The 26,622-nt window shown below is 47.1% G+C and overlaps 2 protein-coding genes across 2 annotated transcripts in view; both read left to right on the forward strand.

Moving 5' to 3' along the window:
* Positions 1 to 7,358, forward strand: part of GUCA1A (guanylate cyclase activator 1A) — a 36,055-nt gene extending 28,697 nt beyond the window's left edge. Inside the window, exon 6 of the mRNA XM_039912706.1 lies at positions 7,276 to 7,358. The gene's annotated coding sequence lies outside the window, so the exon portion shown is untranslated. The remainder of the gene's footprint in view (positions 1 to 7,275) is intronic.
* On the forward strand, positions 777 to 25,478 carry LOC100093099 (arginyl aminopeptidase). Its single transcript, XM_029069650.1, is given in 17 exon segments — positions 777 to 836; positions 5,578 to 5,687; positions 6,717 to 6,774; positions 7,027 to 7,176; positions 7,222 to 7,406; positions 8,731 to 8,889; positions 11,703 to 11,808; positions 12,153 to 12,163; positions 12,748 to 12,935; positions 12,938 to 12,982; positions 13,607 to 13,720; positions 17,964 to 18,074; positions 19,031 to 19,141; positions 21,738 to 21,859; positions 21,861 to 21,968; positions 23,209 to 23,337; positions 25,011 to 25,478. Coding segments are annotated over 17 exon segments (1,926 nt in total). The 3' UTR covers positions 25,170 to 25,478.
* Positions 25,479 to 26,622: the final 1,144 nt, after the last annotated feature.

Genomic DNA, 26,622 nt, shown 5'->3' on the forward strand with positions numbered 1-26,622 from the left:
ACTTAACTTTTCTATGACTCAGTTTCCTTATCTGTAAAATGGGGATTCAATTTTTGTTCTCCCTCCTACTGAGACGGTTCTCCCTTTGGGAGACAGAGACTGTGCCTGATGATTAATTTGTATCTTCCCCAGAGCTTAAAAGAGTTAAGTAATCACTTAATAATAATAATAATAATAATGAATAAAATACAACACAAACTCCTTGCAGCTCGTCTGGGACCCAGGCTCCCTTTCCAGGCAGAGTCAGGGATGTGGAGTGGGAAAGAGTTCTGATTTCTCTTCCATTTCCATTCTGGTTGGAAACCAGAAGGGAATCTGGCATTCTTGATAGGTCCCCCAAAGTGGACTAAGCCTCTGGAGAAGAGCCATTAGTCTACTTACCCGGGAGGCTGAGCCAGGTGAGTGGTACTGAGAGAACTGGGAATGCTGGGTTCCTGCCACACTAGTCAATCAATCAATCATATTTATTGAGCACTTACTGTATGCAGAATGCTGTATCAAGCACTTGGGAGAATACGATACAACAGAGTGGATAGAAATGTTCCCTGCCCACAGCACGCTTGCTGGTCTACCAAGAGGAAGAACTGGTTGGTCTCATTTCTATATTCATAATCTGTTCCTACAATTCCAGAAAATTATATGTATAAAGAGTCTCTTCATTACAAAGTCTTACTTTTCTATTGCCCTAGTAAATGTACAAAGAAGTCTGCCAAATTAATCCCTTCTGTTTCAATCTAAAGAGGTTTTCTTTATAACTAGTCTCCAGTGTGGGTCCAATGCTCGCGGCAGTGGTAGCCGTAAGTGGGAGGCAGCTGCAAGAGAGAGCCCTGGCCCAGGTAGAGAGGCAGGAGGGGTGGTTAGAAATCCCCAGTGAGGTCCTCTCTTTACTGTCTCCAAATCTACCTCACCAGCTCTGATCTCTCTCCTGCTCTGAGTGTCCCATTTCCTCCTGCCTTCAGGACATCTCTACTTGAAAGTCCCGCCACATCTCAAAATTAACATGTCTAAAACTGAATTCCTTATCGCCCCACACAAACCCTGTCCTTCCTCAGATTTTCCATTACCATAGATAATACCACCATTCTCCCTGTCTCACAGATCCCTAACCTTGACATTATCCTCAACTCATCTCTCTCATTCGACCCACATATTCAGTCTCTCACCAAATCCTGTCCATTCAACCTTCAAAACATCACTAAAATCTGCCCTTTCCTCTTCATCCAAACTGCTATCACATTAATACAAGCATTTATCTTATTCCTCACTGACTACTGCATCAGCCTCCTTGCTGATCCTCCTGCCTCCTATCTCTCCCCACTCCAATCCATACTTCAGACTTGTTGTTACCTTTTGCTGTCGAGATGTGTCCGACCCTCAGCGACACCAAAGACATATCTCTCTCTGAACGCCCCACTCTCCATCTGCAATCGTTCTGGTAGTGGATCCATAGAGTTTGCTTGGTAAAAATGCGGAAATGGTTTGAGAAGCGACATGGCTCAGTCGGAAGAGCACGGGTTTGGGAGTCAGAGGATGTTGGTTCTAATCCTGGCTCTGCCACTTATCTGCTGTGTGACCTTGGGCAAGCCACTTTACTTCTCTGTGCTTCAGTTACCTCATCTGTAATGTAATGAAATTAAGACTGTGAGCCCTACCTGGGACAACCTGATTACCTTGTATTTACCCCAGCCCTTACAACAGTGCTTACCAGATAGTAAGCACTTATCAAACACCACCATCATCATCATCATCACAGTAAACGAATCTCTGCCCTCGACTGTCTTCCATGCTGCTGCTGCCCAGCATAGGGGAGTTTTAACTTGTAGCAGATTGCCTTCCACTCGCTAGCCACTTCCCCAGCTAGGATTGGAATGGAGAGGCCTCTGATTGACTCTCCCTCCTGTAGTCATGACTGGTACTGGAAACTCCCCAGGTGCAACCCTGAGAGGATACTTGAAGCAGCATGGCTTAGTGGCAAAAGCATGGGCTTGGGAGTCAGAGGTTGTGGCTTCTAATCTCATCTCCAGCATTTGTCACCTGTGTGACTTTGGGCAAGTCACTGAACTTCTTTGTGCCTCAGTTAACATCTGTAAAATGGGAATTAAGACTGTGAGCCCCACGTGGGCCAACTTGATAACTTTGTATCTACCTCAGGGCTTAGAACAGTGCTTGGCACATAGTAAGCGCTTAACAAATACCATTATCATTACTTGGGGGTGTGGTGGCCTAGAACGTTCTGGATCCCTCCTCAGAAACCTCCAGTGATTGCCTATCGACCTTCGCATGAGACAAAATAATAATAATAATAATGGTGGTATTTGTTAAGCACTTACTAAGTGCAAAGGACTGTTCTAAGTGCTGGGGGGATACTAGGTGATCAGGTTGTCCCACGTGGGGCTCACAGTTTTAATCCCCACTTTACAGATGAGGTAACTGAGGCACAGAGAAGTTGAGTGACTTGCCCAAAGTCACACAGCTGGCAAGCGGCGGAGCCTGGATTAGAACCCATGACCTCTGACTCCTAAGACCAGGCTCTTTCCACTGAGCCACACTGCTTCTCTAACTCCTCACTTTTGGCTTCAGAGCTCTCCATCCCCTGGCCCCCTACTACTTCACCTCCCTTCTCTCCTTCTCCATCCCAGCCCTCACACTCCACTCCTCTGGTGCTCCTCACCTCCTCATTGGACCTCGTTCTTGCCTGTTCCGCCGTCGACCCCTGGCCGACTTCCTACCATTGGCCTGGAATGCCCTCCTTCCTCTCTTCCCCTCTTCAAAGCCCTATTGAGGGCTTGCCTCCTCCAGGAGGCCTTCCCAGTCTGAGCCCTCCCTTTCCCTCTGCCCCCACCATTGCCCCTACTCCCTCCCTCTGTTCTACCCCCTTCCCCTCCCCACAGCACTTATGTATATTTGTATATATTTATTATTCTATTTTATTAATGATGTGCATATATCTATGATTGTATTTATCTATTTTGGGGGTATTGATACCTGACTATTTCTTTTGTTTTGCGGTCTGTCTCCCCCTTTTAGACTGTGAGCCCGTGGTTGGGCAGGGATCTCTATCTTTTGCCGAACTGTACATTCCAAGCACTTAGTACAGTGCTCTGTACACAGTAAGCGCTCAATAAATACGATTGAATGAATGAATGAGAGAGAGAGTTCCAGGCCAGAGGCAGGACTGTGGGTGAGAGGTCAGCAGTGAGATAGACAAGATTGAGGGACAGTGGGAAAGGTGGCATTAGAGGAATGAAGTGAGTGTTCTGGGTTGTAGTAGGACATCAACAAGGTAAGGCTACAGTTCCCTAGACTAAGCTCATTATGAACAGGGGACGTGTCTGCTAATTCTGCTATAGCGTGTCCTCCCAAGCACTTAGTACAGTGCTCTGCATATAGTAAGTGCTCAATAAGTACGATTGATTGAGGGGGCAAGGTGACTGAGTGCTTTAAAGCCAATGGTAAGGAGTTTCTGTTGGAGGCAGAGTTGAGTGGGCAACCACTGGAGGTTCTCCAGGAGGGGGAATCATAATAATGTTGGTATTTGTTAAGCGCTTACTATGTGCAGAGCACTGTTCTGATACAGGGTAATATGGTTGTCCCACGTGAGGCTCACAGTTAATCCCCATTTTACAGATGAGGTGACTGAGGCACAGAGAAGTTAAGTGACTTGCCCAAAGTCACACAGCTGACAAGTGGCAGAGCTGGGATTTGAACTCATGACCTCTGACTCCCAAGCCCGGGCTTGGATCATGGCCTGGACAGCTTTTTAGGAAAGTGATCCCGGGCAGCAGAGTGAAGTGGGGAGAAACAGGAGGCAGGGAGGTCAGTAAAGAGGCTGATGCAGTAGTCAAGGTGGTACAGATCAATCATTCATGTTGATTGAGTGCTTACTGTGTGCAGAGCACTTTACTAAGTGATGGGGAGAGTACAGTACAATAGTAAACAGACACATTCCCTGCCCACAACGAGCTTACAGTCTAGAGGGGGAGACAGATATTAGTAAAAATAAATACATTTCAGATATAGACATAAGTGCTGTGGGACTGGGAGGGGAGACGAATAAAGGGAGCAAGTCAGGGCAATGCAGAAGGAAATGGGAGAAGAGTAAAGGAGGGCGTAGTCAGAGAAGGTGGAGATGTGCCTTCAATAAGGCTTTGAAGCGGGGAAGCGGTAGCAGTTTGGCTGGAGATAAAAGGGCTGATTTTAATGATGTTGAGAAGGTAGAACCGACAGGGTTTGGTGACACTGAATATGTGGGTTGAATGAGAGAGATGAGTCGAGGATAATGCTGAGGTTATGGGTTTGTGATGCCGTGGATTAAGTGGTCACCCAACCTCCCCATTTCTGCTTCTCTTATATTCATCCAGACCAACACTCTTACCTCTCACCTCTCTCCTTTTGCTGTTGCTTAAACCTTACCCTGGATACTGTTCCTGGTTCTTTTCAGCCCTACACCCCCCATCCACCCACCCTAGGGCTCAAGTCAGTGATACTCCTCTGCCCAGAGTTGGGATTTGAGGAAGTGGCAGGATGCAAAAACTAACGTCCCTAATAATTTTTTTTTCCCTTGTTACTCTGTGTGTTTGTGTGTTCCAGCCATATTCCTTTCTGCTGTGTGTCTTCCCCAACTACTTCACCAGCCCTGGACTTTCTTCATGTCCTCCAGTCTCCCCTTGCTCCCTCTTGAGCCGCTGGTCATGTAGTCACAGATGGCTGGCAAACTGGTCTTCTGGAGGGGATCTGAAACCTTTGTTCATGGAATGTCATAAAAGCTTCTGGTAACACAAACCCAATCCCCTCTGACTGGGGTAGTTTTGAGATAATCAGATCAAAGTCCCTGACCCACATGGGGCTCACAGTTATTTTATTCCTATTTTACAGTTGAATAAACTGAGTCACAGAGCAGTGACATGAGTTGCCCGTGGTCCTGGAGTAGGCAAGTAGTGAGGCTGGGACTAGAATCTGGGTCTCTTGACTCCCAGGACTGGGCTCTTTCCACTTCGTCACTCTACCTATACCTAGAATAATAATAATAATTATGGTATGTGTTAAGTGCTTTCTATGTGCCAAGCACTGTTCTAAGCTCTGGGGTAGATACAAGGTCATCAGGTTGTCCGTGTGGGGTTCACAGTCTTAATCCCCATTTTACAGATGAAGGAACTGAGGCACAGAGAAGTGAGGTGACTTTCATTCATTCAATAGTATTTATTGAGCGTTTACTATGTGCAGAGCACTGTACTAAGCGCTTGGAATGAACAAGTCGGCAACAGATAGAGACAGTGTCTGCCGTTTGACGGGCTTCAAGGTCATGCAGCAGACAAGTGGAGGAGGTAGGATTAGAACCCACAACCTCTGACTCCTAAATCCATGCTCTTGCCACTGAGACACGCTGCTTCTCTAGAAGGCTCAGACTATATCAGAAAGTCCTCCCTCAGCTTCTGTGTTCTCCGTGTTTTATTCTAAATACAGTACTGTAGCACTTTACATTGGGCAAAGGGCTTTCTAGGGTTTTGTTTTTTTTAATACTTTGAGTAGTGGTTGATTGGCAGTATAATCTATGCTTCTTGTTCATTTTCGTATCAGCTCTCCCTGGACTCAGCGATATTCCGATCCCTAACTTTTAACGGTAGGGCCATCGGAATCTCGGGCAGCTACTTGGTGAAAAATCTGAGCATGGAACAAAAACTCATCCCGTAACAAAGGAGACGGTCCATTGAGTGGTGGAAAAATTAGACAGAATTGAGTACTGCTCCAGCTCTTTGGCTTGCTTCGTAATTTTTGGTTGTTTATTTTTGACAAGATCTAGAAACTGAGAAGCTACTTGAGACCATTTAGTTTTCTGAGGTAATATGATCTGGTGGAAAAAAAGTGGGTCTGGGAATCAGGAGACTTGGATTCCAGTACCTGTTCAGCCACTTGGCTTCTGTGTGACCTTGGGAAGGTCACAACTTCTCTGTGGCTCAGTGCCATCGTCCATAAAATGGGGGTAATTATACCTGCTTCTTCTCATCCGGAGTTGTGAGGCTAAAAAGAGATGATTGGTGTGAAAGTATTTAGGAAAAATCAATCCATCAGTAGTACTTAATTGAGTGCTTACTGTGTACCGAGAACTGTACTAAACATGTGGGAGAGTACAAAAGAATTAAGTAAATATGATCCCTGCCTTCAGTGAAAGTTCTTTGCATATTCAAGGGTGTATAAGAGTTCTTGACAATATATTTACTCACTAATTTTTCAGAAATTACTAATTCAGAAGTATGCTTCATGTTTCTTATCCCTCTAGACTGTAACCTTCTTCCTTGACTGTAAGCTCGTTCATTCATTCAATCATGTTTATTGAGTGCTTACTGCAGAGCACTGCACTAAATGCATGGAAAGTACAATTCAGCAATAAAAACAATCCCTGCCCACACTGCGTTAGAAAGGGGGAGATAGACATCAAAACAAGTAAAGAGGCATCGATATAAATAGAATTATAGATATGTCCATATATACACAAGTACTGTAGGGTGGGGAGAGAGGGGTAGAGCTAAGGGAGTGAGTTAGGGCAACGCGGAGAGACACCGTTGTGGGCAGGGAACGTGTCTGCCAACTCTGTTACAGCACTCTCCCAAGCATTAAGTACAGTGCTCTATATATAGTAAGTGCTCAGTAAATGTGATTGATTTTTTTTTTTACCTCAAATCTAAATAAGCCTGAAACTTCTGGTGAGAAACTATCAGCTGCATTCCTTACCTGGAGAAGCATCCAGTGTTTTCAGAGAGAAACAATGGAGGACAGGTTTAGAAGGCAAGAATAATAATTATGGCATTTGTTAGGCACTTACTATGTGCCAGGCACTGTTCTAAGCACTGGGGTGGTTACAAGCAAAGCGGGTTAGACACAGTGCCTATTCCACATGGGATTCTCAATCTCAATCCCCCTTTTACAGATGAGGTAATGGAGGTACAGAGGAATTGAAGTGACTTACCCAAGGTCACAGCAGACAAGAGGCAGAGCTGGGATTGGAATCCAAGACCTTATGACTCCCAGGACCGTGCTCTATTCTCTACGCCATGTTTAACAGCCTCCAGCCTAGAAGATCGGGGCGGGGGAGAAAAGCCGCAGATCAGAGAGTGAAATTGTGCAGCAGAGAGCTCTTGAGGGTATTCGTAACTTGTGGTTCTGCCTTTACCCTGCTGAGCGACTCCCGCTTCTCCCAACCATTCCCTGAAGCCCAAAGCTTAGGCCGGTGGAGCTAAGGTGGAAGATGTCACTCCCAAAATCAGTTTCTCCTCACAGGTGTGCTGGCTGTCTCCTGAACAGACAACTGGGAAGAAGAAACCTTTTGTTTATACCCAAAGTCAGGCTGTCCTGATCCGAGCCTTTTTCCGGGGCTTCGATACCCCCGCCGTAAAAAGCACACACTTATCCAAGTAAGTTGATTGCCCTTCAATCTAGAAGCCATTCCATTTGTCACACCCAGAGCCTTTTCTGGGTGGTTTGCTCATGAGCCAGAGTCATCTTTAAGTTGGAAATGAAATTGAAACAGGCCCCCACCCTTAACCTATTAGGCTTGCTCATTTAATCCCTTAATCCCTTTTTTTTTTGGTCCTGGAAAGCTCAATTTGTTGCACCAAACTTCAAGTTATAACTGTTTAGGTTGTTAACCATTCATACTATTGATCTAGCACTTTAACTGTTATTTAATGAAAGATATGTTTTCAACTGCTTTTCTCAGATTTTCAGTAGCACACCTGGAAGTCATGTACGTCAGCAACGCACAGTTTATTGTGTGTGCACTGGTGGACAGTTTGTTGACGATGCTGATGATAGAGTTGGGATTTGAACCCAACCCTCTCGAGTTAACTTGGTGCAGAGCATTGGCAGGTGTCCTCGGTCCAGAAGTGTTTAGAATTGCTCTGTGTTGCAGAGATATGCCATGTTTCTGGTGACTGACTTTGACGTTTAGGCAGTCACAACAGAAATCTCTCTTGAAGAATTTTACATTTGAGTTCCTCTGATTTTAATTCTAGAAGCTAAAACCATTTTTTTTTTGGTCCGGACTCCCAGGTGTCAGATAAAATCTCCCCCCGCCCCCCCCCCCCCCCCCCCCCCCCCCCGCCATGCCGTATGAGTTGCACAACTTCAGTCAGTCAACTTGCAGGAAAAGATAAAGACCTTGGAGATGGGGGTTCTGGAGTTCAACTGATTGTTCTCTGACCACAGTAATAGCAGTAATACTGGTGGAAAAGGTATTTATTGGGCACTCTGTAGGTTTAATGCACTCCTTTCCTTTTTCTGGGCTCTGGTTTGTTCAACCAAAATAGGGGGATAGCACAAGAAACCATCAAGGTGTGTACGCTCTCGGGAAGGCTCAGTTGAACAGGATTGAAAACTATAGAAATGCACCCTGTTCTCAAAGAAAGCAGGTGTAAAGTACATGTAAATGCCACATGGAACTCACCCCTTCCAATGTGGCACAGGGCATTTCTTCCGACACTGCCTGATGCTATGGCCAATCAAGCTCATCTCAATGGATCGACATTCCTCAATCCGTAGTAACGTTTGAACTAAAGCACACGGCAAAAACGCGTGTTTGTAGCAGAACCGAGCATAATTGTTTAATCCCCTCCCTGGGGGCTGAGGCTGAGGAATTTCCGGGAGTGTCCGCTTAAGGTGGCTAGCGGATCGCTACCTACCTGTGACTGTTTAGAGAGGCTCTCAAGCCTCCGGGGAACATCTCACGGATTTTCTCCTTTGTCAGGTGCCAGATGGCTTCACAGCAGTGATGAGCGCCACCGCTTGGGAGAAACGAGGCTCGAGCAAGTTCTTCTTGGAGATGCATCAGCCCATTCCCTCCTACTTGGTGGCTTTGGTAATTGGGGACCTTGTTTCGGCTGAAGTCGGACACGGGTAGGATGGGCAGCAGAGCTCTTCTTCAGGACTAGGTTGACCTCAAAACCAAGGAAATACTCTCTCCCTCAAGGAAACCTTGCAGCCTGGGGTGTTTACTTCAGGGTCCAGGATTCCCTTCTTCATAAGGGAGGCATCCTGGCCATATTTCAGTCAACCCTATCTTCAAACTGGAGACGGCCCTTCTGTCTGCACATGCTTGAGAGTCCGAAGATCACGGATTCTAATCCTGGCTCTGCCACTTGTCTGCTGTGTGACCGTGGGCATTATTACTAATGCATTATTATTAATGATAATAATTATGGTATTTGTTAAGTGCTTACTATGTGCCAGGCACTGTAGTAAACACTGAGATGGATGCAAGCAGATCAGGTTGGACACAGTCCCTGTCCCATGTGGGACTCACACTCTCCATCCCCATTTTACAGATGAGGTGACTGAGGCAGTGAGAAGTGCCCAAGGTCACACAGCAGACAGGTGGCGGAACCGGGATTAGAACCCATGATCTTCTGACTCCCAGGCCCCTGCTCTATCCACTATGCCATGCTGCTTCTCAGTAATAATAATAACGGTATTTGTTAAGCACTTACTGTGTGTCAAGCATTGTTCTAAGCGCTGAGACTAGGAATAGCTTGGGATGCTTATATTATCACATCTTATGAGTTTCAGTTATTCTGTCCTAAGGGAACTTCAGTCTGTTTGGAACCTACTCTTTCTTCCTGAAAGGGGGGGGTCAGGAAAGAGAATGCCCCTTTCCGCCTGCTGCAGTAAAACAGGAAAACAGAGGTTGCTACGTGTATTTCTAAAGCTTTCTCCCTGATGACTGGATGAATTCATGAGATGGAGGTGGGAACTTCTGAGGAGAAGAACATTTCTCTAATATGCATGAGACAAAAAGAGAAGTAGAATTTCCCAAGTGCTGTGTTATATCAGGCCCTAGCACTTAAGTCCTGCCAGGAAGGAGCAAGATGGGTCTCTACGGAGTGAATATCTCTTTGAACTCCATCTTGGACCTTTTTTCCCCCCTCAGCTCTTAGAGACACTAGTGCCCATGCGTGGAGTTTAAAGTTGAGAATCCGGAGTGCCAAGCCTCCAAGCCTTGAGTGAAGGCACTAGGTAGGACCTGCTAGTTTCATAAATGCCATTTCCCCGATTCCCCGGTAATTGGAGTGACACTTCAGCAGCTGGTCTTCTTTTCTGGCAAAAAAACACAGGGGGGGCTTCTCCCACTAGAAAGGGGAATTTTGAAGCAGCGTGACTGAGTGGAAAGAGCACGGACTTGGGAATCGGAGGTCATGGGTTCAAATCCCGGCTCTGCCACTTGTCAGCTATGTGACTGTGGGCAAATCACTTAGCTTCTCTGTGGCTCAGTTCCCTCATCTGTAAAATGGGGATGAAGAGTGTGAGCCTCACGTGGGACAACCTGATTACCCTGTATCTACTCCAGCGCTTAGAACAGTGCTCTGCACATAGTAAGCACTTAACAAATACAAACATTATCGATTAGACTGTAAGCCCGTCATTGGGCAGGGACTGTCTCTATCTGTTGCCGATTTGTACATTCCAAGTGCTTAGTACAGTGCTCTGCACATAGTAAGTGCTCAATAAATACTATTGAATGAATGAATGAATTTTGAAGGAAGTGAGACTCTTTTAAAGTACCATGGAAGTAACTGTTGAAAGGAGATGATTGTAAGCTTATCATGGGCAGGGAACCCATCTGCCAACTCTGTTATACTGTACTCTTCCAAGCGCTTAGTATAGCACTCTGCACATGGTAAGTGCTCAGTAAATACGATTGATTGAGATGACTGACAGTAGACCAAATGATGAAGTTTCCTAAAACCTGGGCGGGGGAAATAACTTTACCAAGCTCTGTGGGAAATGATGAGTCATGTATTCAGCTAGTTTAACTGATAACTATGGGTCAGCCTTTCTGGCAACAAATTGATTTGATTCCCTGAGGTACCCCTGAGGCTAGCTGCAACAGATACCCAGAGGACCAGCTCCTGACCTGTCACTCCAGTTATCAGGGGAGCGGGGAAATGCCATTTATGAAACCAGCAGGTCCTACCCAGTGCCTTCACCCAAGGCTTGGAGGCTTGGCACTCCGGATTCTCAACTTTAAACTCCTCTCATGGGCTCTAGGGGCTCGAAGAGCTAAGGAAAACAAAAAAGGTCCAAGATGGAGTCTAAAGAGGTATTCACTCCTTAGAGACCCATTTTGCTCCTTCCTGGCAAGACTCAAGTGCTAAGGCCTGATATCACACATATCAGTTAAAGTGAGGCCCATTGCCCTGGTTTCCATTGATGTGTTTGTAGTCAGCTCCTGCTTCCACTGGAGGAATTCTTTTGGGGGGAGAAAGGTGTCAAGGGTTTTGAGGTCCCTAGTCTCATAGTCCTGCAAGACTTCCTTGCTGTAATTTCTCTTCTTCATTGCTGGGAACTCTATCTCTTTCCCTCTTTCTCTTCTCTATCTTTCTCTCTCTCTCTCTCTCTCTCTCTCTCTCTCTCTCTCTCTGGAACTTTGTGGATAAATATAGGAGGCTATCTTGGGCTAAGTGAGTGAGAGAACCATGGGAACATAGGTTCTTTCCTTTGCACCATAAGCCTTGGGCCCTAAATTCATATGAATTAGATACTGGAGGTACCTAGCACTGGCATTTGCAATCAGATCTCTGTTAAGATGAACTCGCCCATAGCCCCCAATTGTGGTCTTCATGTTTCTCTCTCCTTCAGGAAGAATAACCTCTGTAGTCACCTCTGAGGTCCTCCAGGAATGTAGCCTTCTCTCTCTTTACCTTTCTTTCTAGGAGTCAGGTGTAGGCAGAGCCATGTCTGATTGAGGCCGCCAGGGAGGAATACAGTGGAGTGATAGAAGAATTTGTGGCAACTGGAGAGAAGCTTTTTGGACCCTATGATGAGGAAGGTATTATCTCTTGTTTGAGTTCCACAGCCCATTTCCTTGAGAAGATTATGGTCAATCCTGACAGTCCTTAATTATCCATCTTTCCAGTGCTTCTTTGACTTTGCTTTCACTTCTCCTGTAAGAAGGAGTCTTATCCTTGTTTGCTCCCAATTATGCCTCTCTGGGTTTGTCTTCCTTTTCTCCTTCCCACCCCCACCCCACAGCCCTTGCCATCTTTCCCAACCCCCCTGCTTCAAGTAGTTGGTTGGTTAGACTTCTGACTCCAATCCCTATAGATTATATTTGTTCTGTGATATTTGTTAAGCACCTACTATGTGAGAAGCACTGTTCTAAGTGCTGGGGTAGGTACAAGTTTATCAGGTTGGACCCAGTCCCTGTCTCACATGGTGCTCACGTTCTAAGTAGGAGGGAATAAGATTTAATCCCCATTTTACAGTTGAGGAAACTGAGGCACAGAAAAGGCTTGTCCAGGGTCACACAGCAAGCATTTAGCAGACTCAGGCTTAGAAACCAGGTCCTCTGACTCCCAGGCCTGTGCTCTTTGCACTAGGCCATGCTGCTTCTCAATAGGATTAATTAACTTTCTTGGATCTAGTACTTTGTCGATCCATATCCCTCAAGAAGCTTTATGTATCTTAATGATCATGGGCTTGTCTCCAAGGAACTTGAGAACTTTACACTCACTACTGGGTCTTCACTTCGGCACTTCCCTGAGAGCAGGTTAGGTGACCTTTCCCCCCTCCCCAGGGAGGGTGAGGACATCTGGAAGAAGCTAGAGGTCTCAAGTGTATAACCCCTGGATTATACTGTCTTCTTGGATCTCTTTTAGATACAGGAATGGGGAAGAAGAGTAGCAAAAGGTGAAATGAGACCATTCCAACCGTGAGCAGCAGGGTCACCCTCTCTAACCAGATTTCCTCTCTTTCCAGGTACGACTTGCTGTTTGTGCCATCGTTCTTTCCCTTTGGGGGAATGGAGAACCCCTGCCTGACCTTTGTCACTCCCTGTCTGCTGGCTGGGGACCGCTCCCTGACTGACATCATCATCCACGAGATTGCTCATAGCTGGTTTGGGAACCTAGTCACCAGTGCTAACTGGGCTGAGTTTTGGCTCAACGAGATTTCACCATTTATGCCCAGAGAAGAATTTCCACCATCCTGTTTGGTGAGCCGTCCGCATCATAGCACTATCACCTAAATTCTCTTGAGGCCTTCCAAAATGAAGTAGGCGTGGAGAAAGGTCACTCTGGACTTGCTTTGGTGCTGAGGTGACCGGGCCACAGCGTTCAAGTGGTAAAAAATTGTGTCCACTCATTCTGTAGGAACTACAGTGGCGGAGTTGTCTCTGAAGGGAGGGTCCAAGATTGCAGGTATCTAGCTAGTTCCCTGATAGGGTTACATATTAATGGGGTAAATGAAAAGGAACAGAATCTCTTAGCAGCAGGAATGAATAAAGCAGTGACCATTCTAAGTTTTTGATCAGAACTTAATTTGGCCAGGAAAGTCTGGTGCCAGCGAAGAGTGAATGCCAACCAACTGTGTGGGATCTCCCTGCCAAGAAAAGTGTGTGTTTGTGTGTGTCATGGGGGGCGCATTGGATATGCAGTCTCACCCGCTTGGCTGGAAGCCCAGAGAGCCTGAGTTTCCAGGGATTTCTTGCTCACTAGGCACCATTCTCCTCCCTGTTACCTGTGACTTATCCAAAACCACAGGAGGGCAGTGCAGGCTTGGTACCAAATCAGTTGATTTCTTTTTCCCAATTCATCCTAGATGTCGGTCTTTGCTCCAGTTGCTGCTTATACCTGCCTCGAAGCTGCAACCGGAAGGGCCCTTCTGAGGCAACACATGGACCACACTGGGGAAGACCATTCTTTAAACAAGCTGCGAGTGAAGATAGAGCCAGGTGCGAAAAGCTGTAATACAAAGAAAAAGAACACCCCTGAATCCTCACCCTTAGAGGACTGGGCTTTGGGCCTAGAGTTAAGGGACCCAAGGAGCGTTGGTGAACCCCACTCTTTGGAAGTGATGGGATCTACAGAGGATCCTAGAGGTCACCTTTCTGCTTCCAAGCAGGACTCTGCCTTAGGGGATCTGTCTTGTTATGGTCAGAATCTCTGCCTCTGAAGAAATCGTCCTGTAATTGAATAACCATGTCATTGGACGAATAAGAAACTGGTGAAAAGATAGGAAACAATGCAGGGGTGGATGGACAGTATTAGGGATGAGTAAGAATTAATAGTGAGGATCCCCCCCCCCCCCCGCCTCGCCCCAGGAATCATTCCAAAACATATTTGATTCAACATATAAATGATCTCGAAAATCATGTAGTGAAAACTTCATGTTTGCATGACACTAAACTCTTTTCGAGGATGAGGTGCTGTGCAGATGGGGATAAACATCAAGCCAGAGAGAGAGCATTAAAGTGTGAGTAAGTGAGAGTCTAGAGAAAAATAATCCTAACTATAGATGTGTAATGATGGGTGATCAGGCGTGGCTCAAAGAGAGCTTGGAGTTACTGTTGGCTGTTCCTCCAAACTGTCAATCAAAATCACAGTAACAGTCAAAAAGGCCAACAGAATACAAGACATCATCAGAAGCAGCGTGGCTCAGTGGAAAGAGCCTGGGCTTCGGAGTCAGAGGTCATGGGTTCGACTCCCGGCTCTGCCACTTGTCAGCTGTGTGACTGTGGGCAAGTCACTTAACTTCTCTGTGCCTCAGTTACCGCATCTGTAAAATGGGGATTAACTGTGAGCCTCACGTAGGACAACCTGATGACCCTGTATCTACCCCAGCGCTTAGAACAGTGCTCTGCACATAGTAAGCGCTTAACAAATACCAACATTATTAAAAGAGGATGTGTTAGTTTTGCCATTGTATAAAACCGCGGTAAAGCATGGAGTCCAGTTCTGGTCATCACACTTTGGGAAGGATATAAAAGAGCTGGTGGAGGTAAACAATCAATCAATCAATGGTGTTTATTGAGCGCTTACCATGTGCAAAGCACTGTACTAAGCACTCGGGAGGAGTACAATTGCAACAGTGTTAACAGTCACATTCAGAAGACAACCACGATGGGGAGACAGGATGGAGAAGCTTCTATATCAGTCAATCACTGGTTGAGTGCTGTTCTAAGCACTTGGAAGAATAAAATAGGTTGACAAGATCTCTGCCCACAGAAAGTTTACAACCTAGATGAAGAGATGAACTTTAAATTTTACTGACAGGAGAATTGGGAGAGAATAATATGTACATAAGTGCTGCAGGGCTGAAATGGGGTGAATATCAAGGGCTTAAGGAGTACAGATCCAAGAGCATAGATGACACAGAAGGGAGGGTGAACAGGGAAAATGAAGGCTTATTTAGGGAAGGCCCCCTGGAGAAGATGTGATTTTAGGAGGGCTTTAGGGGTGGGTAGAGATGTGGTCTGTCAGATTTAAAGGGGAGGGAGGATGTGGGCAAAGAGATGGCAATGAGACAGACGAGATTGAGGTAACAGTCTAGTGGGTTGGCATTAGAAGAGAGGTAAGCTAGGAAGGGGTGATCTGATCGTATGCTTTAAAGCCTAAGGTAAGGTGCTTCTGTTTGATGTGGAGGTAGATGGGCACCCATGGACTCATCATTTGATCTAGAACGGTGAGAAAAATGATCTGGGTTCAGAATAAGGATTGGATTGAAGCAGAGAGAGACGGGAGGCTGATGCAGTAGTCGAGGAGGGAAATAAGTGCCTGTATCAACATGGTAGTAATCCGCATGGAGGAGAGGGCAGATTTTAGGGACTAAATAGAACTGACAGAATTTGGTAACATCAGAGATGTGGGTTAAGTGAGAGAAACGAGGACAAAATGGAAAAGTTAGGATTCTTCCATCCAGAGATATAAAGGACGAGAATGGACATGACTAGAATCTACTAAATCATGAAAGTTTGGACTGAGCAGATTTAAGTTGTTATCCCGGTGTTTGTGGAGTCAGTAAATGAGGAAGCATCCATTGACAATTGAAGGTTATAGGTTCAAAAATAAAGAAAATACTTTTTCATATAGCGGGTGATAAGCATACGGAATTTATCAGAAATAGTGTAGGCTAAAAATATCTGAAGATTCAAAAAGCATTTGGGATAAGTAGATGGGAGAAAGATCCAAAATGAGTCACCAGAAGAAAAGTTAGGGAGGTGGGAATATCAAGGGGCCAACCGTTGCATTTCCTCCAAGAATTCTGTTGCCATTGTCAAAAGACAGACAGCTAGGCTGATCCTAAAATACCATCTGGGGGTATGTGATTCTGGAGGTAATAATAATCACTGTGCTATTTGTTAGGCCCTTACTGTATGACAAGTACTGTACTAAATGGTGGGGTGGATACAAGCAAATTGAGTTGGACACAGTCGCTGTCCCACATGGGGGTCACAGTGTCCATCCCCATTTTACAGATGAGGTAACTGAGGCATAGAAAAGTGAAGTGACTTGGCCAGGGTGATGCAGCGGACAAGTGGTGGAGCCTGAATTAGAACCCAGGTCCTTCTGACTCTCAAGCATATGCTCTCTCCACTAGGTCATGCTGCTATAAAGTAAGAGAGCTGTGGGAGGTGGGGGAGAGAGGTATCAAGAGAGCATATAGTCCCCTTCCTCCAGAGATGATGATCACATCATTCTGATTTTTTAAAAGGTATTTCATTCATTCAATAGTATTTATTGAGCACTTACTTTGTGCACAGCACTGTACTAAATGCTTGGTATTTGTTAGATGCTTACTATGTTCCAGGCACTGCACTAGGACCTGGGGTAGATACAAGATAATCAGGTTGGACACAGTCCTTGTCCCACATAGGGTTTACAGTCTTAATCCCCATTTTACAGATGAGGTAACTGAGGCACAGAGAAGTTAAGTGACTTGCCCAAAGTCAAACAGCAGACAAGTGGTGGGCCTGGGTTTCCTTTTTTCAAGTTACCTAGTAATGGATATTCCACAGTCTCCCCAGGTTACCTATAACCTGTATTTTCTCACCAGGCAGTCAAGAAATTGTTACCTTCTTCTGAAGTCTTTTTTATTCTCCTTGCCTCTGTGCAAGTGGAGAAAAATTGGTCAGCATCCACCTCACGAAAACCCCACAAAGATGGGAAAATGGCAGTTAAGTCATTCCTCTAAACTAGGCTGGGTACCACCTCCCCCTGACACACCCAGTGTCCTTAGACAACCTAATTTCTAACCCTTGAAATATTTTTCTCACTCTTAAAGTGAAGCCTTAAACTACAATTCAGGATATTTTCTCCAATTGCCAGTGTAGATGAAGAAGAGCAACTGGGAATCCCATCAAAGCCTAGCCCGTGCCCTTGTCCCTCCTAGTCTTCTGAAGTGGGCAGGCTGTGCCACCTTGGAAAACTGACAGGGTCGGTAGTCAAAGTGACATTACTGGCCTTACTTCCCTAGTGGCAATCAACCAGTAACATTTATGGGAATACCTTGCAACATGGGAAGCACCATCCTGAGTGCCGTGAGGAAAACGAGAATATCGATTCAGACACACGATCTAGCTCACGGATGATTCACAGTCTCAAGGGACAAGGACAGGCACATAGTATTGTACCTTCCCAAGATCTTAGTACAGTGCTCTGCACCCAGTAAGTGCTCAGTGAATATGATTGGATGAATGATTGAATGGGGGGAAAATAGCAGGTTCCAATCAACAATTCAAATGAAACAGCAGTAAGAATAATAGTTCATTCCTGTTAATGATACCTACTTCCCAATGAAGTAGGTAGTAGTAGAGAAGCAGTATGGCTCAGTAGAAAGAGCCCAGCCTTGGGAGTCAGAGGTCACAGGTTCCAATCCCGGCTCCGCCATTTAGCTGTGTGACTTTGGGCAAGCCACTTCACTTCTCTGTGCCTCAGTGACCTCACCTTTAAAATGGGGATTAAGACTGTGAGCCCCACGTGGGACAACCTAATTACCTTGTATCTACCCCAGTGCTTAGAACAGTGCTTGGTACTTAGTAAGTGCTTAACAAATACCATCATCATCCTCCTCATCAGTGGGTCCACAAATGTGTCTTAGGGTGATTTCTAAGCCAGTCTGATTATCCTAACAACACTGGTACTTAGCCCAATTCTTAATAAGTAAAAACTCAGGCCTCATTCTCTTTTCTCTGCCAGGTGTGGATCCTGAGGGCACCTACAATGAAACACCATATGAGAAAGGCTTCTGCTTTGTCTCATACTTGGCCCATTTGGTTGGAGACCAGAGCAAATTTGATGATTTTTTAAAGATACTATAAATGTATTGGCTGTCACCTTCTCCCAAGGTTCATAGAAGTCCCAGAATCGTGTGTCTTCTAGTGGAGGAATTTTTTTTTTTTTTTAGCTAAATCCGGCCCCTTGCAGGTAGTCTGCCAAACCCTCACCACCTCCCTGACAGACATGGTTCTGCAGCCTAAAATTGGAAGGAGATGAATCCAAACAGTAGCCCCTGGTACCCACCATAAAGCTAAGGCTGACCAAGGAAGACATGCAGGAAGGAGCTAGGGGAGCTCCTCATGTTCACCTACTGACATGGAATCATCAGAGGCATCTGAGGGGAATTAGACCAACCCTGAAATGTTAAGAACCCTGCCCTGAATGTCCAGGCCTTCTGCTTGGCTATCAGGGCCCATTACACTCTTAAACCTTTATATTGTAAATTCTTGATGGTAATTTTTCCAATGCCAGGGACATAGTGGACTCTCACACACTGGTTGTTGGTGATGAATTCTTTCTCTACAACACTTTGGCCTGGAATCTCAGTCTCATTCCCTGGGCCACTGAAAGGGACTAAGTTTGGGAGGCAGAGGACCTGGATTCTAATCCCAGCTCCACCACTTAATGATATTAACAAGTAACAGATACCATTTTAAAAAAGAAGTATAAAGATCACCTTACCCAGCCTTGGAAGTTGGGGGAATATCCTCCCCGACTCCCTGCCTCCCAAGTCTTTACTGAGATCCTGGGAGATGCAAAGCTCTATACTAAGTATTTAATTTCCATGGTCAAGTATAGCTATGGGCTCTGTCTAGCCACTCCTATTAGACAACGAGTTCCCAAAGGCAGACACTTGGGTAATGCTCAATTGGCTGCTGTCCCATAATGGATTTGATGCCACTGGGAGAGGGGGAAAATCTATGGAGTCTAGCTTTGAGTTCTTGTCATAGGCTAGTAGGCTCCATAATAAGCATCTCCCTTCTTGCAGGCCTATGTGAAGGAATTTAAATTCCAGAGCATCTTGGCTGATGACTTTTTGGAGTACTTCTTGAAATATTTCCCGGAACTGAAGAAGAAGAGGGTGGACTCCATTCCAGGTGAGCAGACTGGCTCTAAGCCTTGAGAAATGGGATGTCTTTGGGGAGGCAAAAGAGGGAGGGAACCTGAGGCAGAAAGAAATGACACCTAAAGATAGAAAGTGATACTTGGGTTCCCTGTCTCCCATTTCTGACTTTGCTCTGGTCTAACTCCTGTTCCTTTCTTCCTTTGTTCTCCCCCTCTAGACTGAAAGTTTGTTGTGAGCAGGGAATAGACGCTGCTTCTCAAAGGTGGCCTCATTGCCACCTTTGGGATCATGGATCGGTCAGAGAAGCAGTGTGGCTTAGTGGGGAGAATCTGGGCCTGGAAGGCAGAGGACCTGGGTGCTAATCCCGATTCCATGACTTGTCTGCTGCATGTCCTTGGATGAGTCAAATTCTCTTTGCCTCCATTACCTCATCTGTGAAATGGGGATTATTATTATCATTATTATGGTATTTGTTAAGCGCTTACTATGTGCTGAGCACTGTTCTAAGCACTGGGGTGGATATAAGGTAATCAAGTTGTCCCACGTGGGGCTCACAATTTTAACCCCCATTTTACAGATGATGTAACTGAGGCACAGAGAAGTTAAGCAGCTTGCCCAAGATCACACAGCAGACAAGTGGCAGAGCGGGGATTAGAACCCATGTCCTCTGACTCCCAAGCCTGGCCTCTTTCCACTAAGCCATGCTGCTTCCCATGATGAAGCATGGGATGAAGACTGTGAGCCCCATCTGGGTCAGAGACTATGTCCAACCCACTTCTCTTATACCTACCCCAGCACTGAGTACAGTGCCTGGCACATGGTAAGTACTTAACAAGCACCATAAAAAAAAATATGCGTACAGCCTGGCTCTTGTGTTGGTTGAGTGACCGCTTCCTCGGCAGGGCAGTTTCCTTGCACATGGGAATTAGAGCAGGCGGGCAACCCCTGGAGTCTTTCCCCGTATACGTTTTTGATCCCTGGAGAGAAATCCCAAATTACTCAGATCACTGCCTGCAAGTACCGTCCCCGAAACTGGAAGGGTGTGGCCTCAGATTTCCAAATTAACATGATCCCAGCACCAGCCTGACTCAGAGCAGACTGGAACTTTAATTGGCTCCTCTCCCAAAAGGAGAGAGTGTAGAATGTGCAGTCATTGATGAGATGGCCCATTAAAAATAATCCCTAATTAATCCTGTCAGGCTTCCAGTGGGTCATCCTGGGGTTCGCTTCGTCCAGAAGACATCCTTCCTACTTGAAGCTCATACTATGGATTCTGGGCTCGATATTTGAAGATAAGAATTTGGTAAGGATCAGAAGGAAAGCACCAGACATTATAGTATCAGAAAACAAGATAGAAGTGTGCCAGAGGATTCGAAGGATAAGAGAAGATTTCACATCTTCTGTCCTGCCAAGGATCAGGGGTGCATTTAAGGCTCCTCTCACTGTCCATGCTGTGATAACACATGATACTAGAGGCCATACTCTCTAGCATCTCTGCTTGAAATTCATTCAGTTCATTCAATCGTATTTATTGAGTGTTTACTGTATGCAAAGCACTGTCCTAAGCGCTTAAGCACTGTAAAGGAGAAGGGAGATGGGTTTAATGGACAGTTAGGGCTGTTGGGAGATGCGGTCTCCAGCTAGCCAAAATGTGCTGAAACCCTGCAAATGACAAAATCTGCTTCCTCTTAAGATTTTCACCTCTAAGCCGGAGCCCAGCTGGCTCAGGCATATTATTATCATTGTTGAGAGGGATTTATATAAGAAAGATGGAGACCAGCTCTATGCTGGTTGCATGTAGGGAAAGGGAGGAAGACATTAAGGGCCAGAGCAGCAAGGTGGATTTGGGCCAAGTAATAGGTAAATTGTTTCCCTAAGACATTTACAGTTAGGAATTGTGTCATTTCCTACTCCACATGGGAGAGATCCAGTTCTGCCTAGAGAGAGAGAAGCAGCAGAGCATAGTGGATAGAGTGTGAGTCTGGGAGTGAGGAGCCATGGGTTCTAATCCCGAATCCGCCACGCATCTGCTCTGAGACCTTGGGCCACACATTAACTTCTCTGTGCCTCATCTGTGAAATGGGGTTTGAGACAATGAGTCCCATGAAGGACAGGGTCTGTGTCCAACCCTATTTGCTTGTATCCACCCCAGCGCTTAATACAGTGTTTGACATAAGGTAAGTGGTTAGCAAATACCACAATTATTATTAGAAAGGAGGTGCGCTAGCTCTTACTTGAGAGTCCCTTCAAGCCAAAGAAGTTGGAGTCAAAGAACAAGGATTTCCTACCTCTCTGGATGCTCAGAAAGCTCTTTGCAGCTAGGGGGCACCAAGGAATTGCATCTTGAAAAAGAGGTGTTTACTAGAGTCTTGGTGCTCCAAGGGGACAGAAGAGTCACCGGTCAGGGCCTCAAACCCAGAGATGGTCTGCTGAGAAGGACATCTTGGAGGCCGGGTCACTAAATTAAGTGGGTGTGGTGGAAGGGGGGGTGGGTAGAGCTTTACTGGGCCCTCCCTTCTTTTAGCAGGGGGTGGGAGGTGGAGGAAGGGCAGGAGAGAAAACCGGCCTTTGGGGGCGGATTCGCGGGCACGCCTTGTCAGTGTCTCCTCTTGTCATCCCCTCTCCAGGCTTTGAGTTTGGCCGCTGGCTAAACACTCCAGGGTGGTCCCCCTAGGTCCCCGACCTTTCTCCGGGAGATTCGCTCATGAAGCCAGCCAATGACCTGGCCCAGCCGTGGGCTGCCCCCAAACCTGGATTTGGAGGCCATCAGCACCGTGGACACTTCCACCTGGAAGACCTACCAGCTGGTCTATTTTTTGAATCAAATCCTCCAGAAATCTCCTCTTCCTGCAGGTGAGGTGGGTGTGAGGGAGGGAAAGAAGCATCCGAACCACAAAATGGGATTTCTTTCCCATCAGCTGATCGCTGCCACAACGGGCTGTCCCAGGAAACCTGAGAATCGCCTAAATTGCCCACCCCCCACAAGTAGTTCCCTCTCCTAAGGCAAGTGTCTCCTTAAAACAGATCGGTTCTGCTGTGACAAAAGGCCAGCTCACCCTTTGCATGGCATTTTATGCACCGGCCCCATATGGAGTTGAATAAATGGGCTTAAACTCCTCGAGGCCCCTGCTGAGTGAGAAGTGGGAAGAATTGGCAACCAGAAACAAGAAGAGACCTCTGCCTCTAGCAAATAGGCAAACACTGTGAACTAAGGCCTCTTCCTGCTCCCAGTCTCCACCTCCTCTTCCCCTAGAGTGGGATTGGTCAGTGGGTGAAGAGAAGGGAGGAGGGAAGGAGTAGGGGAGTTAAGGCAAGTCAGAACAAGCCAAAAGAAAGTCAGGTGCTGGTCTGGACCTATGCTCTGTATTTGAGGTGCCCATTGAGCTCAGCCCCCTGATGCTTCAGTGAGGGCACCTCTTCTGCAGAGGGACTGGGGAACAGACTGACAACTGACCACCCCTTCCTTCTTTCTGATACAAACCCATTCCCCATCCCCAAATTGTCTGGTCTACCCACAAGAATGATCTTTAGCCAAGCAAGAAATCTAGGATAATTGCCATCCTTTAATCGCCTGAGGTTTCAATTTCCCAGACTTCCATGGGAGACTGTGGGCCGATCTGATGGCACCACATATTCCCCAGGTCCCGGCCCACAGCCTGTACAGAGAATCAAGGGTTTGGGGCATAAGGATGTGATTGAAGGGTGCAGTGATGCATTGCTGCCTTCTCTTCCTGATGGGCAAAGCCAATCGATCAACGATCTTTATTGAGCACTTACTTTGGGCAGGCTACTGTACTAAGTGCTTGGAAGAACACAACAGAGTAGAGGAGGAAAACATGATCCCTGCCCCCATAGAGCTGACAGAGGGCTGGGAAGCTGTAGAGGGTGGAGAGGCGGGGAGCCTTTAACTTTTACTCTGTGCAACCTGACTTTTCTTGATCTCTGTAGGACTCTTCCCTATAATCTTTCCAGGGAGGTGACTCTTCCATTCTTAACATTACCAATCCACATACTTCTCTCTCTCCCTACCCCCATCTCTCCATTTTTGTCTCCACTGACTGAGCCCCCAGCGTTTTTCTCCTCTTCTTCAGGACGGAGCTGAAGAAGGCCTACCCCAAGATCTCAGATGCCAAGAATGCAGAGTTACGCCTGCGCTGGGGCCAGATAGTCCTCAGGAATGACTACCAGGAGGACTTTGAGAAGGTGAAGGATTCCCTACACAACCAGGTGGGTGTCCAGCAGCAGCAGTATATGTGGCCCACTTAGGTCAATAAGTCATGTTTATGGAGCACTTATTATGTGCACAGCACTGTGCTAAGTGCTTGGGAGAGTACAATATAGCACTATAACAGAGTTGGTAGACAAATCCCCTGCCCATAACTAGCAACTCCTTAACCATTCCCCTTTCTTGCCTCTGCCCAACAGACATTCCTAAAGCAGGGCAATGGAGGAGCCAGGATTGGCCACCTTTACTTTGGGAGGCTCCCAAAGCTGACCTGGGAAATTGGAGAGCCACAGGCCCGAGTGCTGGAGGAATGGGAGGGTGTGCTCACGGGAATGGCTATTCACACTTTCTCTTCCCACCCAGCCTCGGCAGCCCAAGATCTCCGCTTTCTTGGGTCTCCGACACTTAGCTCTAGGGAGTATAAATGAGGGTGAAAAGATCCGGCCTTGCTTTCAGAGTGGTGCACAGGGGCTGGCGGGGAACCAGGATGGGAGGGTTACTTGGCAGGTGTGGAGTGATACCTGGGAAGCAGAGAACCCACTCTGTCTTCAGTGGTGCTCTCTGGGGTTCTCAAAGTGAGATTTTCTCCCAGAGGGCAGCCCTGCCCCAGATTGGTAAGAGGACAAGATGACCTTTGGAGGCTGTCCTAGCTGGAGTCCTTGGGCTTCGTGAGTGCAGGGCCTTAGGATGGGAGTGGAGGGAGGAGCGGCCTGGAGTGCGCCCCTGATTGTGGGCCAGGGCGGGGAATCTGGTCAGATGTCAGCTTGATCTAATCGCGGACAGGCCTCTGGCAGTCAATCGGAAAACTCAGCCGACCAAAGTAACATTGAGTAAGAGCACTAGTGCTTACTCCCTGGTGTTGCAGGGCAAGTGGGAGGGGCAGCTCCTGGGCCAGGACACACCCCTGAGAGTGCCAAGTGATAGCCTGCAGTGGGAGAAGGGGCAGACCGAGGCACAGAGCCATCTGATCGTATTTTCGCCTCCGAGCCAGCGTGGCAGAAATGGCCATCTTGGCTGGTGGCGGGGACGTGAACTCGATCGGGTCTCAAGTTTTCTCACAGCCCGAGCCTTCTGTGACTCAGGTGGCCCTCTATTTAGGGACAGCTGAGCCAAATGTTTAATCTGTAGGTATTCTGCTCCTTGACCTCACCTTGTTATAAGGTCTTGAGGGAACATTTTACGTTGCACTTCATCTTGAGAATCAACCTAGATTTCCAAGATGGTCGGGAGTTGGGGGGCGGGGGAGGAGAGAGAGAGACAGACAGACAGACCCCCCCCCCCCCAGTCCCATTCAGGTCTTGGAGTACCTAAAGATCTTTAGCTCCCTGTGCCAAGCGTACTCTTGAGATCTTGCTGCCAGGGTGGGCTGGTTCCCACCCCCCAGCCAGTAGGGAGAGGGAGCACAGTGCCAGCACTCTGTCCTTCTAGTGCCAAACTGTCCCTCCACTGGTCAGAGGGTAAGGGAGCTGCCTCTCGGTCGTCCCTGCCTGTTCCTCCACAATTCTCTGCCTTCCACCAGCTTCAACTCCCCTGCCCTGGTTGGGGAGGAGAACTAAGCTTCTGCCATCTCTGCCTGTCTGTTTCTCCATAGGCAGCCATCCAGGGGTTGGAGAGGGCTGGGCAGTGCCGTGATGCTCAGGTTTTGTGTGTGTGTGTGTGTGTGTGTGTGTGGTAGGGGAAGCAGAAGTACACGCTCCCTCTCTACCGGGCCATGATGTCAGGCAGCAGTGCAGCCCAAGCCCTGGCCAAGGCGACGTTTGCTGCCATCGCTCCCCAGCTCCACTTCAATGTGGTCAACTACGTCCAACAGATCCTGGAGTCCCCAAAGACCTAGATCCCCTCTCTCTGCCAAACCCTGGCTCCTCTCCCCTCTCAGGCACCCTCTCCCAATTGGGACCCGTGGTTCTAAACTCTGGCTGGTGAATTCACCAAACAGAGGAATGAAAGGAACCTTCCGTCCCTCCCAATTTGAGATGTGGTTCCAGTCAGATGCCCGAAGTCTTCCCCTGCCGGCTACCTGTCCACCCCTATACCTCCCTGTATCTTCCTCTCTCTCCTCCCCTTCCCCACAGCCCAAAATTCAGATTCATTTTCTCCTAAAATCAGAGCCAGCTGGTGCCGTTTTCCAAGGATTTTTTTTCAAGAACAGTGTTTCTGTAAAAAAAAAAAAATTGTTTTTTTTTTTGATGGGGGAAGGCGGGGAAGGGTGGAGGTTGAAAGCTGTAAATCTGTGTCTCAGGGCAGGGGTCATGTAGATGGTTGGTTTTTTTCTGCATCCTTATTCCTGTACTAATTCCTGCAGCTTCTCTCCACTCCCCATTCCAGCACATGTGCTGTTTTCTCATTTCATTTTCCAAACTCACCATCGTTCCTGTGGCTCCCCTGTGACTCTTCCAGCCCAGACCTCCTTTGGTCTAGCCGATGAACCCACTCCCCTCCCTATCTCCAGGGCTCCTGTCTAGGCTCCATACCCTTTGGGGTAGGGGTGACAGAGTTTGTGAACTCATGTTTTTGCTCGTCGTTTCTGCACAGGAAGTGGGGAAGAAAGCCCCGTATCTGCCACGTCTGCATGTTTAACAGATTGTGGCTACCCTAAGCAATCCTATTATTCTCCTTTGTACCTGCTTCTCTCCCTGCACCCCACCTTGGGCTGGGGCTTCCCGGACACTACGCCTCCACCCCCAACCACGTCTGTGAGCGGCTTCTGGGCTAAAATGCCAAAGGTGGAGGTGGTAACCATGGCTACTAGAGGATCTCCAGCCTCGATGTGCCGGAGTCTTTTCCTCATGCTCCTAGGAGCCTATTTCAAATTGTCACTGGCTCTCAGTGGACCGTTAAAGTTTTCTTTCCCCCTGAACTGGGACTCTATGCCCCTATCTAAAATAGGCTCCAGCTGATCTAATAATAATAATAGTATTGGTATTTGTTAAGCGCTTACTATGTGCAGAACACTGTTCTAAGTGCTGGGGGAGATACAGGGTAATCAGGTCGTCCCATGGTAGGCTCACAGTTAATCCCCATTTTATAGATGAGGTAACTGAGGCACAGAGAAGTTAAGTGACTTGCCCACAGTCACACATCTGACAAGTGAAGCTGACAAGAAAAGCAGCGTGGCTCAGTGGAAAGAGCCCGGGCTTTGGAGTCAGAGGTCATGGGTTCGAATCCCGGCTCTGCCACTTGTCAGCTGTGTGACTGTGGGCAAGTCACTTCACTTCTCTATGCCTCAGTTCCCTCATCTGTAAAATGGGGATGAAGACTGTGAGCCCCACGTGGGACAACCTGATCCC

The sequence above is a fragment of the Ornithorhynchus anatinus genome, chromosome 7 (genome assembly GCF_004115215.2).
Source record: "Ornithorhynchus anatinus isolate Pmale09 chromosome 7, mOrnAna1.pri.v4, whole genome shotgun sequence".
Lineage (NCBI taxonomy): Eukaryota > Metazoa > Chordata > Mammalia > Monotremata > Ornithorhynchidae > Ornithorhynchus > Ornithorhynchus anatinus.